The 12076-nt window shown below is 41.8% G+C and overlaps 1 protein-coding gene across 3 annotated transcripts; it reads left to right on the top strand.

Moving 5' to 3' along the window:
• The first annotated feature begins 1570 nt into the window (after nt 1-1570).
• On the top strand, nt 1571-11087 carry LOC139418217 (zinc finger protein 346-like). Of its 3 annotated transcripts, XR_011635284.1 has the most exons (8): nt 1571-1856; nt 3337-3440; nt 3536-3631; nt 3921-4068; nt 4272-4520; nt 7522-7621; nt 7833-8257; nt 9507-11087. XR_011635284.1 is itself a non-coding variant. In XM_071167497.1 (7 exons), exons 1-7 carry the CDS (start codon nt 1799-1801, stop codon nt 7981-7983), a joined length of 906 nt encoding a protein of 301 aa, XP_071023598.1. In that variant the 5' UTR covers nt 1571-1798; the 3' UTR covers nt 7984-11087. The 3 variants fall into 3 exon arrangements, 2 of the variants coding, with proteins under 2 accessions (XP_071023598.1, XP_071023599.1); XM_071167497.1 differs by having other exon boundaries at nt 7833-11087; XM_071167498.1 differs by lacking the exon at nt 9507-11087 and having other exon boundaries at nt 4275-4520; nt 7833-8328.
• The last annotated feature ends 989 nt before the right edge of the window (nt 11088-12076 follow it).

Raw genomic sequence — 12076 nt, 5'->3', positions numbered from 1 at the left:
TTTCCATGGAGGGCCACAGAATATATTTTTGCCATCCCGGGCCAGAATCATATTACAGGATTACACATCATGTGTATGAATATGTTGACAGATATAGTAAATCATGTCCAGATATGCTACTTATTTTACTTTTTTAACATGCACAGAAATAAACCACATCCATGTTCTCCGTTTGGTAGGTATTTTCATTATTAAACACAGAGGGGAAAGTACTGTGCATTCAGAACCACGGACAGAGCTCTTGTTAAGGGATCTAAATCTCAAGCTGCCTCTCTAGCATGATCCCCAGCCCATACCCCTACAATCAACACATACCACTACTTTCCCCAATGCTACACATTCCTTTGTCTCTGCACACTTCTCACACCTAGGAACCTCCCTCCTACACACTGCTGCCATATGCCCATAAGCTTGACACCTGTAACAACGTAATGTATTTGGTACAAAAGCTCGTATAGGATAACTTGTATATATCCAAACATCACTTTGTCGGGCAAAGACTCAACTTCAAAACTCAAAAGAACAGACACTGACTCTTCTGTTACCCTGTCTGCGTCGCACCAAACAACGAGCATCACAAGTCCCAGGAATCTGCCCCATCAGTTGGTCAACTTTTACATTTACTGCTACCCCAGTAATCACTCCTTTCAATGGCATCCTTTTCTTGAGAGCGTAACAATTCACATTTCTTGCCCCCATTCGTTTAACGCCGAGCGTCTTCTCCCTCTGACCAGCAGAAACACAAACAATTATCACAAGACCACTTCTGGTTACCCTCACGGATTCCACAGCACCCAATTCTGTTTTCACCCACCTTAAAACCACAAATGGATCAGCCAAAAGGCAAGGGTCCACGTTTCCCAAAAACGTCACTCCTAATGTCACAGACTCATCTTTATCCTGAACTTCACCACACCTACCACGTCCGATACTTCGCCCTCATTCATTTCCATTTCTCCTCCTGTCTTCAGCTCACTCTGTTTACACTTTCTACCGTTCTTCTTCAACAAACCATCTCCCTTTTTTCTGCCATTTTGAACCGACTTAAGCTCACCATCTTCCTCCCTCTCTCTCTTAGACCTCCTCTGCTTCTCTTTTTTCCTCCATTCCTCCTCCGTATTCCAAGTATACGTCTCCTTATGATAATACTGCACATCTGACATCTTGTTCTTGCTTTCTCAAGGGACGCCGCTCAACAGTGCATCCCACTGATAATGCAGCTGCTTCGTCTTGATGTTATTCGTTATCATGCACTCAAAGCGCTGTGGCATTGATCAACCAATGGTGTTAGATAACACCCACATACGTTTGCTTGACACCCCTCATCATATTGCAGGAAGAAATACAAAATAAATAAATGAAAAAAATAATAGATATGAATAAAATAAAGTGGGATTAATTTTTTAATTAATGATTTATCTATGTGTGGATTCATCAATTTAGTTATGTATTGATGCATTTGTGTGCATTTATTCATTAATGCAATTATTTATTTGTGCATTTTTATTCATACAAAGCAACTGGGAACTCGGCAATCTCCGACCTCAGTGCATTTAAGACAACTGGGAACTCGGAAATAAAAACGAGCTCCGACTGGGAAAAGTAGTTTTGAACCGTCATCCAACTCGGAATTCCAAATCGGTGAACTCTAACCTCTTTCTAAACCTAAAGCTCAGACTTTCCGTCCTGACGTCATGATTTTACCTCGTTTTTCCCGATTTCCAGTTGTCTTGAAAGCTAGCTCTTTGGTGTCGTCACGATTACGCATGTGCCCGCTGCTGCTGACACGACAGAAAACATGGCGCTCGAGGAACCAAATGGAGATTTTCCATATTTACCTTCAGGGGTGGCGGAGGGTAAGCTGATGTTTTCCTTCGCTCAAAATAATGGATATCCACTTTGGTCTAGTATGCATTATTTATTATAGCCAAAACCAAGGGCTACTGCCATAGCCCGTGTGAGCAGAGCATAAACAATCCACGCTAGCAATACCTACATCTGCACTATTCTAGCTAGCTATTAGCCATTTGAGCAGCAAGTTCCAAGGTCGATGCAATGCATTAGTGAAGGAGTAATGTTACCTAGCAGCTAGCTATTTTCAAATCCACCTTGGCCTTACGAAGGACTGCATTGATTTGTATATACTTTGTCTTTATTTCTGTGTCTGAAGTAGATTGGCCAAATCAGTAGCTAGTGCAGTAACGTTAGTACCACTAAGCCAGTTAACGTTCTAACAACAATCACGCATAAAGCGGTACTCTAATTTAAAGGTCTGCAGCTGTTACCTCTATCAAAAAAAATCTGGGTAACAATTTAATACCTTACTGTGATATTCTTTCAATTAAAAGGAAACCGCTTCTGAGCAATTTGTCAGGCAGAACGGAGGGGGGCTATGCTATTGGCCGAGGTTTGGACTTCTCTTTCTTATTACATGCTGACCACACCGCTTGCGTGCGTGAGCGTTGCAAAATACATTCAAACACATGTTATTCAATTAATTTGCGTCTGCGTTGCCAAGCGCTAAAATATAAATCAGTTCTATTTGTGACGCTTAACACGGTGCAAGTCCTGCCTCTTCCACTCCTCACTGTTTATAGAAGCAGATACCCACATGCCATCTTCTCATTGGTTATACCTACATGGGTGAATGAAAGATTAACTGAGTTTGGTCAGTCATCGTGGTAACTATAAAAGTTAAATGATAATCGCCCTATAAAGTCCAAAGAAGAAAAAGCATGAAGGATAGCTGACTAGAAACGATAAGGTTGACCGTTTTATGTGTGGATTAATTGTAGGAGTAGAGGAGCTTGTACAGGTAAAATAACAACTCAATGTTTATATCCCAGAACAAATTAGCTAGCAACTGGAAGCCATCTAGCTAAATTGCCATAAATGTTTAATGCTTTTTGACCTGTCCCCAAATTAATATTGGTTGAGTTTGTTTTGATATTTCAACCTGCGTGTCGTGATTGCGTTTGGTGTGCGGGGACAAAATCAATTGGCGCGTGGCCGGTTTGGGTACGGGTGATGTGGGTACGGGTGATGTCACCATGGAAGGCCAAAACTCCCTCCTACCAAACAGGCAGAAATGTCAGGTGGTCTTTTCAAACAGCTCTTTCACTAAAAGTGCATTATCCTTTTCATTTATTATTCCAACCTCCGTGTGAAATGTATTTAACAGAGAAATCACTTTTTTGACTGCACTGGGCCTTTTAACTTAGCTGTGAGTGCTTCATCAAAGGCTGAAGAGCATCATAGTGATACCACAGATGGATGGATATATACAGATCTAGGATGTCATCTTTTTTTTAAAGCAATGCTGACATTATTTTTCAGTAAACAAAATGATAAAGGAGAATGGTGACCTGTTTTCTGATGCGCTGTGCAAAATCTGCAGTGCTGTCCTGAATTCTGACTCCCAGAAACTTGCACATTATCAGGTCGGTGATCCCACTTGAGTTTGATATTTATTTACGGTCATCTTCTTGACCACTATACAGAGCAGCATCTGTTTTAATTCTTACATTCTTTTCAGAGCAAAAAGCATGCCAACAAAGTGAGACGCTACATGAGCATCCACAAAGAAGAGGAGCCCACCATCAAAAGGTTCAAGTCGCCTTCGGGAGACAGTGTAAGTTTATTTCTCAGCTAGACATTTAGATTATTATTATTTTTGTAATTGAGCAGACACTCTTATCCAGAGCGACTTACAGTAGTGAGTGCATTCATTTTTCTACTGGTTCCCCATGGGAATCAAACCCACATCCCTGGCGTTGCAAGCGCCATGCTCTACCAACTGAGCCAGATGGGTTTTATCCAGCCCTGCCCTGCCCAGTATAAATAGACAGCGTTCATGGATAGAGCGCCCTTAACCTTTTTGTGTCCTCTGTTGTACTTTGCTGTATCCCACCCATCTCCAGGCCAGCAGTAATGGCGAGACGGACCGCTCCAAAGCCTGTCATATATGTAACATGACATTCTCCTCTCCGGTGGTGGCTGAGTCCCACTACCAGGGCAAGGTGCACACCAAGAACCTGAGACTGAAGACCTTTGGCAACCAGACCCCAGGTAATGGGCCATCTACACTTATGGCCATATATGAGAAAAGCCTGTTTTACATTTTCCACCCCATCTGCACGCATTTTCTTTTTCTCCTCATTCTGTGTTATTCCTCTGTCGCATACCTGTATTTGTCAAATGTGTAAAAATATAACTTAAACCCCCCATTCCTGTCTGATGAACGTTTCATATCCTGCCTCCTACCTCCCCAGTAGCACTACCTCAGGCCGTGGCCCCAGTGGTGAAAAAGAAGAAGAAGAAAAAGGAGGCTCAGTCAGAGGAGGCTAGCAACGTGGCATCGTCAGCCCCGGCCGAGGACGACCAGGGCAACTTCTGTTCCATCTGCCATGCCTCGTTCAACAACCCCCTCATGGCCAAGCAGCACTACGAAGGCAAGAAGCATAAAAAACAGCTGACCCAGCAGAAGCTTATGGAGACCTATGGGCCATCCACTGCACCAGGTAGGACAGCCTCGTGTGGCCAGGCTTTTCTCATTTTGTAAGCCTAGAGTTCTCCTTAGGAAGACTATAAAAATGGGTGGAGTCGAGATGGAAATATTTATATACACAGAATATACCAAACATTAGGAACACCTTTCTAATTTTGGGTTGAGGAATAGCCTATGCATTGTTGAGTCCTGCTATGAATGTATCTGCAGGTCTCTGTTTTGCTGTCTGCTGCTGTGAGCGATGGTTTTGATTCGCTCGTGGAGCAAAGCACACCAATTGCAGTGACTAGCACTACATCAAGTGGCCTAGTCCAAACGCTGAAAAGTTTTGGTAGGATATTAGCCTACATTTACTGATTAATCAATAAGCCTACATGGTTTATATAGCAACAATATCATATTTAGAGTTAGCTAAGTGTTTTGAGTTCCCACTTCCTCAGGAATAATATAGCCAATAGTTACAAATATGTTTTCTGAAGAGCCAAAAATATACACTGCTCAAAAAAATAAAGGGAACACTTAAACAACACAATGTAACTCCAAGTCAATCACACTTCTGTGAAATAAAACTGTCCACTTAGGAAGCAACACTGATTGACAATACATTTCACATGCTGTTGTGCAAATGGAATAGACAACAGGTGGAAATTATAGGCAATTAGCAAGACTCCCCCAATAAAGGAGTGGTTCTGTAGGTGGTGACCACAGACCACTTCTCAGTTCCTATGCTTCCTGGCTGATGTTTTGGTCACTTTTGAATGCTGGCGGTGCTTTCACACTAGTGGTAGCGTGAGACGGAGTCTACAACCCACACAAGTGGCTCAGGTAGTGCAGCTCATCCAGGATGGCACATCAATGCGAGCTGTGGCAAGAAGGTTTGCTGTGTCTGTCAGCGTAGTGTCCAGAGCATGGAGGCGCTACCAGGAGACAGGGCAGTATATCAGGAGATGTGGAGGAGGCTGTAGGAGGGCAACAACCCAGCAGCAGGACCGCTACCCCCGCCTTTGTGCAAGGAGGAGCACTGCCAGAGCCCTGCAAAATGACCTCCAGCAGGCCACAAATGTGCATGTGTCTGCTCAAACGGTCAGAAACAGACTCCATGAGGGTGGTATGAGGGCCCAACGTCCACAGGGGGGGGTTGTGCTTACAGCCCAACACCGTGCAGGACGTTTTTGCATTTGCCAGAGAACACCAAGATTGGCAAATTCGCCACTGGCGCCCTGTGCTCTTCACAGATGAAAGCAGGTTCACACTGAGCACATGTGACAGACGTGACAGTCTGGAGACGCCGTGGAGAACGTTCTGCTGCCTGCAACATCCTCCAGCATGACCGGTTTGGCGGTGGGTCAGTCATGGTGTGGGGTGGCATTTCTTTGGGGGGCCGCACAGCCCTCCATGTGCTCGCCAGAGGTAGCCTGACTGCCATTAGGTACCGAGATGAGATTCTCAGACCCCTTGTGAGACCATATGCTGGTGCGGTTGGCCCTGGGTTCCTCCTAATGCAAGACAATGCTAGACCTCATGTGGCTGGAGTGTGTCAGCAGTTCCTGCAAGAGATTGATGTTGATGGATGTTATGGACTGACCCGCCCGTTCCCCAGACCTGAATCCAATTGAGCACATCTGGGACATCATGTCTCGCTCCATCCACCAACGCCACGTTGCACCACAGACTGTCCAGGATTTGGCGGATGCTTTAGTCCAGGTCTGGGAGGAGATCCCTCAGGAGACCATCCGCCACCTCAGGAGCATGCCCAGGCGTTGTAGGGAGGTCATACAGGCACGTGGAGGCCACACACACTACTGAGCCTCATTTTGACTTGTTTTAAGGACATTACATCAAAGTTGGATCAGCCTGTAGTGTGGTTTTCCACTTTAATTTTGAGTGTGACTCCAGACCTCCAGGGTTGATAAATTTGATTTCCATTGATAATTTTTGTGATTTCGTTGTCAGCACATTCAACTATGTAAAGAAAAAAGTATTTAATAAGAATATTTAATTAATTCAGATCTAGTATGTGTTTTTATTGTTCCGTTTATTTTTTTGAGCAGTGTCAAAAAAATAAAGGGAACACTTAAATAACACAATGTAACTCCAAGTCAATCACACTTCTGTGAAATAAAACTGTCCACTTAGGAAGCAACACTGATTGACAATAAATGTCATATTAATTAGAGGTCGACCGACTGATTTTAATACCGAATATTGGAGGACCAAAAAAAAGCTGATAGTGATTAATCAGCCAATTTTATATATATATTTGTAATAATGGGAATTACAGCAATACTGAATGAACACTGTTTCTGGTTAAGGACATTTGTGAAACAATTGCTTTTTTTCACGAATGCGCTTTTGTTAAATCATCACCCGTTTGGCGAAGTTGAAGTAGGCTGTGATTCGGTGATAAAATAACAGGCACCGCATTGATTATATGCAACGCAGGACAAGCTACTTAACTACACATAGTTGATGATATTACTAGATTAACTAGTGATTGTGATTTTTTTTTATTTTTATATAAGATAAGTTTCTAGCTAGCATTAACTTATCTTGGCTCCTTGCAGCCACAAGGTCCTTGCACTCACGTAACAGGTGGTCAGCCTGCCACACAGTTTCCTCGTGGATTGCAATATAATCAGCGTCCAAAAAGGCCAATTACCGATTTGTTATAACTTGAAATCGGCCCTAATTAATCGGCCATGCTATATACATATATGACCAGTATGTTAGCAGGCATAAAATAAACGCCTGAAACTAGTTTTATGTTTGGTAAGACCAGACATCCACGGACACCCAACCTGTGGAAGGAAAAGCCCATGGTTTAGAACTTTGCATATGGTAACAAGTGGTAATGGTAACAAGTGTTAATAAGTGTCTCTGGAGTGTAATATACAGTAGGAGCCAGACAGTACGGGCAAATCAATTGTGTGCCAATGCAGTATTGGGTCATTGCATGAAGGTTTTATGTGTCTAAAATGGAGTTCCTTGCCAACTAGTCCCTTCTGTGTCTCCAGCTTCCACAGTAAAGGGCTACCCATGTACTGTATGCAACATCGAACTGAACTCTGTGGAACAGTATCAGGCACACATCAGTGGCTCCAAACATAAGAACCAGTATGTATCCCTCTCTCTCTCTCCAATTTCCAGTGAGCCAGTAGAAACAACAACCACTGCATGCGCACACCAGTGTATACCCCACTATTTGCCAAGCTAGTTTGTTTTGATTCCAAACAGCAGTTAACATATGCAGAAAATACCTGTTACTGACGATTTTGTTTCTATGTTTAGTGGCTTTGTTCTAATCAATTTCAATATTTTTTTTCAGTGTCAGAGGGAAGAAAGCGAGCAGCCCGATGTTCATCGGCCCATCGGAAAACAAGTACACAGCAGAAAACCAGCAGTCAGAGTACCAGTATACACCTGAAGCCGAACCAGTACAGGAGGACTGGGGTGCTTTCAGCCAAGATTACGAGTGACGAGCCTCCCAGTACCCCCCCACCAACACCACAGTTCCCTCAGCTAGGGCCAGAAGGATCACCTGACCAGGAAAAGCTCTAGGTCCTTGTTACAACTAGGATCCAGAGTTTGTTTTTTTTCTCCTTTTTTTTTCTGTTCATGTCAGGAAAAATCCCTGGACAGAGGGCAGCCTATATGTGGTGTTCTTTCTGTGGTGTTGTATCTGCCTCATGGATGAATCTCAACTCCAGCTCTATATAATTCTGTCTACTCCATGTCTAAATCCCAGTACATGTTCACTACCGGTCAAAAGTTTTAGAACACCTACTCATTCAAGGGGTTTTCTTTATTTTTACTCTTTCTACATTGTAGAATAATACTGAAGACATCAAAACTATGAAATAACACATATGGAATCATGTAGTAACCAAAAAAGTGTTAAATCAAACAATATTTTTTTTATTGAGATTCTTCAAATATCCACCCTTTGCCTTGACAGCTTTGCACACTCTTGGAATTCAATCAACCAGCTTCACCTGGAATGCTTTGACAACAGTCTTGAAGGAGTTCCCACATATGCTGAGCACTTGTTGGCTGCTTTTCCTTCACTCTGTGGTCTGACTATTCTTCCCAAACCATCTCAATTTGGTTGAGGTTGGGGGATTGTGGAGGCCAGGTCATCTGATGCAGCACTCAATCACTCTCCTTCTTGGTCAAATAGCCCTTACACAGCCTGGAGATGCGTCTTTAGCCCTTACACAGCCATAATGCGTCTTTGCGGTTGGAATCAAAAATTTGGAATCCAGACCAAAGGACAGATTTCTACCAGTCGAATGCCCGTTGCTCGTGTTTCTTGGCCCAAGCAAGTCTCTTCTTATTGGTGTCCTTTAGTCCTGGTTTCTTTGCAGCAATTTGACCATGAAGGCCTGATTTTACTCATTCTCCTCTGAGCAGTTGATGTGTCTGTTACTTGAACTCTGTGAAGCATTTATTTGGGCTGCAATTTCTGAGGCTGGTAACTAATGAACTTATCCTCTGCGGCAGAGGTAACTCTGGGTCTCCCTTTCCTGTGGCAGTCCTCATGAGAGCGAGTTTCATCATAGCGCTTGATGATTTTTGCGACTGCACTTTCAAAGTTCTTAATGTTCTGTACTGACTGACCTTCATGTCTTAAATGAATGATGGTCTGTCGATTCTCTTTGCTTATTTGAGCTGTTCTTGCCATAATATGGATTTGGTAAATCCTCTGTATACCACCCCTACCTTGCCATAACACAATTGATTGGCTCAAATGCATTAGAAATTCCACAAATTAACTTTTAACAAGGCACACCTGTTAATTGAAATGCATTCCATGTGACTACCTCATGAAGCTGGTTGAGAGAATGCCAAGAGTGTGCATAGCTGTCATCAAGGCAATGGGTGGCTGCTTTGAAGAATCTCCAATTTGTTTTTGGTTATTACATGATTCCATATGTGTTATTTCATAGTTTTGATGTCTTCACTATTATTCTACAATATAGAAAAACCCTTGAATGAGTAGGTGTTCTTAAACTTTTGACTAGCAGTGTGTGTTGGTTGTAATTCTAGTCGGTCAGACCAGAGAGGAATAGAGGCTCCTGGACATGTTCTCTCTCATTCTGTTCAGTTCAAAATGATGTCATAAATATTTAAAATTCCAGACAATAGAGTACAATGATATGACTGTGGACAGAATTTCCCTGGATGGATGGTCCTTTTGTTTGTGCGAGGGGCTTGCAGTTTGCAGTTGTGTTCTGGTTCTGTGTGAAATTGTTTTGTTTTTTTTACCACCTTTTTTTTCAATTTAGGCTCCTAATCCTTGTGTCCCCCCCCCCCCCCCCCCCCCCCCAACACTTGTTCTTTTGATCCCTCTTTTTAAAAGTTTCTCTTCGCCTGGCTGAGGAGAAACTCCAACATATCCTGTACAGAAAGTTATTTCTAGAATTGTTACTCGTTCTATTAATTATATTTCTTTCGGTTTGCTGTTAGCAACATGGAGAGTGACTTAGGATCTGTTTATACAGGAAGCACAATTCTGATATTTTTACACTAGTCCTTTGACCAATCAGAATGCTATTTTGACAATAATTGGACAAAATATCAGAATACTTCTGCTTGTGTAAATGCTTGTGTTTTTTATGTTACATTTTCTGCACCCACCAACCTCTGAGAACCTAGATTGATGTTTATTTTAAGTAAAAGACTGGCAGATAAGCACATCCTATAATCGTTTTATTATATGCACATGGGCTTGTGTCAGTTTACAAACTGCGCTGTCATACTAACAATATGCCGCAGCAGAGAAGTAATGTCATATTCTAACTGTGCTTTTTATTAGGAATGCGCTGTCGGTACCAGGACTTAAAAATCTATGTATTTGTGTTTTGGTCACACAGGAAAAAGGAAATGAAACAACTTACTTACAATGTGACATATACCTTTACTAGACATCTGCTGTGCTATGTCATAGTTGTAGAATTCATGCAATAATGTTTTATTCTGTAGTTGTCCATCTGTGCTGGTTGGGCCAGGAAAGATTGTCAGAATGTTGGTCAACATTTTGTGAGTCTGATGGAGTTGATTTGTCTGATGTGATTGTGAAGATCTGAGATTGTTTCTTTGGTGGTGAAACTAAAATAAGCTATTTCAAAGGCTGTGTTTTGTCTAGTTAGTGCTGATACTTTCTATGTTTTTGCATTTATTGAAAATACAAAATATATACTTGGACATGGTTCATAGACTGCCTGTATCAGATAAGTGAGGGATTGAATGTGCGGTGCATTCGTTACTGACAGATGGTAAAGGATCATAGATTTGTACTTTATTTACTCTTTCAATTGAAAGGGTGATATATGGATCTATAAAGGCATTAATACATGTTTTGATAAGAGCTCATCCCCAAGTATTTAATTTGTGACTAGTCGTTTTGGTTATTTGCAATTTTGGCATGTCTTAAGAATAGTTTGGTTTTTAGCATCAGACATGATAAATTGCATATTTTAGTATTGAATGTGTGGCCCAGCCTTTGGCTGAAGAAATGTTGCATTGATTTTGGATGTAATTCATTCGAGGGCTTCTAAATAAATACATTAAAACAAACAAATAGTGTTGTAAATTGAGATTTATTTTCAATATAAACTATGTATGGCTTGAAGTGCTAGAGAACGTATCTAGGTAAAATGTTTGAACAAAAGTCAGATTTCCTGTATTTTTATTCTTAATTATTCTATTTACTCAGTGTTCCTCTCACCCAAATGTTTTTGCTCCTCAATCACATTACATTTAAATTTGGGACTTTTTATGGGCTTGCCACTGTATGGCGCACTTACTCCTTTCTAGCCTGAGCCATAGAGCAAGCCAGTGTATCTGTCTCGGAAGCCTCTTGCCAGGGTTGTACATCATACAGACAAGCAAACATCCAGTGAACACTCAAATTATTTCTCAAGAACAGTTCAGCTTTTCAACATGTTCTGTATTGTTATCCCACTATAATTATACACATCTGTTTGTTTCATGTGGTTCTCAACTAAGATTTAACCACATGTCTATTTGGGTGATGGTTTAATGTTTTAGCTCACATTTTATTTGAGGAAATTATTTTCTTATGGCTGAATTTTGAGGTGTGTGTGTGGAGCTCATTTTAAAATGGGCCATCTTGTTTTGAGTGATGTACACATCGATCAAGCTGGGAGGGAAGTTATTAGCTGACACACAGGCTGCTTTTTACTTTATTTCTCCCTGTGTCTATTCAGAACATTGCTCCTGTGCCAAAGAGGTCAATGAGCGTGATTTGGCTTAGGTACAAGTTCCATTCATAAAGTGTGTGTGTGCAGGAGGTATGAGAGTTAAGTCTTTTCATTGATAACTTCTATTTACTGCAATGGGGAGGTGTCCTGGGCCACAATTCATAGAGCTTGGCACTACTAGGCCTCTGTCAGAGGTGCCAAGGTTTATTAACACTGCAGACTCACGTAGACCAGCTCACATCTGGAACAGGCCTCGCACACATCCCCCTATTGTGGAGCAGAAGATAGGATAGCAATGCTGTATGGTTAACTTTTTACATAAACATTAATAAACTGCCTAGTGTGT

Source organism: Oncorhynchus clarkii, chromosome 10, assembly GCF_045791955.1.
Source record: "Oncorhynchus clarkii lewisi isolate Uvic-CL-2024 chromosome 10, UVic_Ocla_1.0, whole genome shotgun sequence".
NCBI classification, from domain to species: Eukaryota; Metazoa; Chordata; class Actinopteri; order Salmoniformes; family Salmonidae; genus Oncorhynchus; species Oncorhynchus clarkii.
Note: the sequence above shows the minus strand (reverse complement) of the source record. Positions and strands in the feature narration are given on the sequence as shown.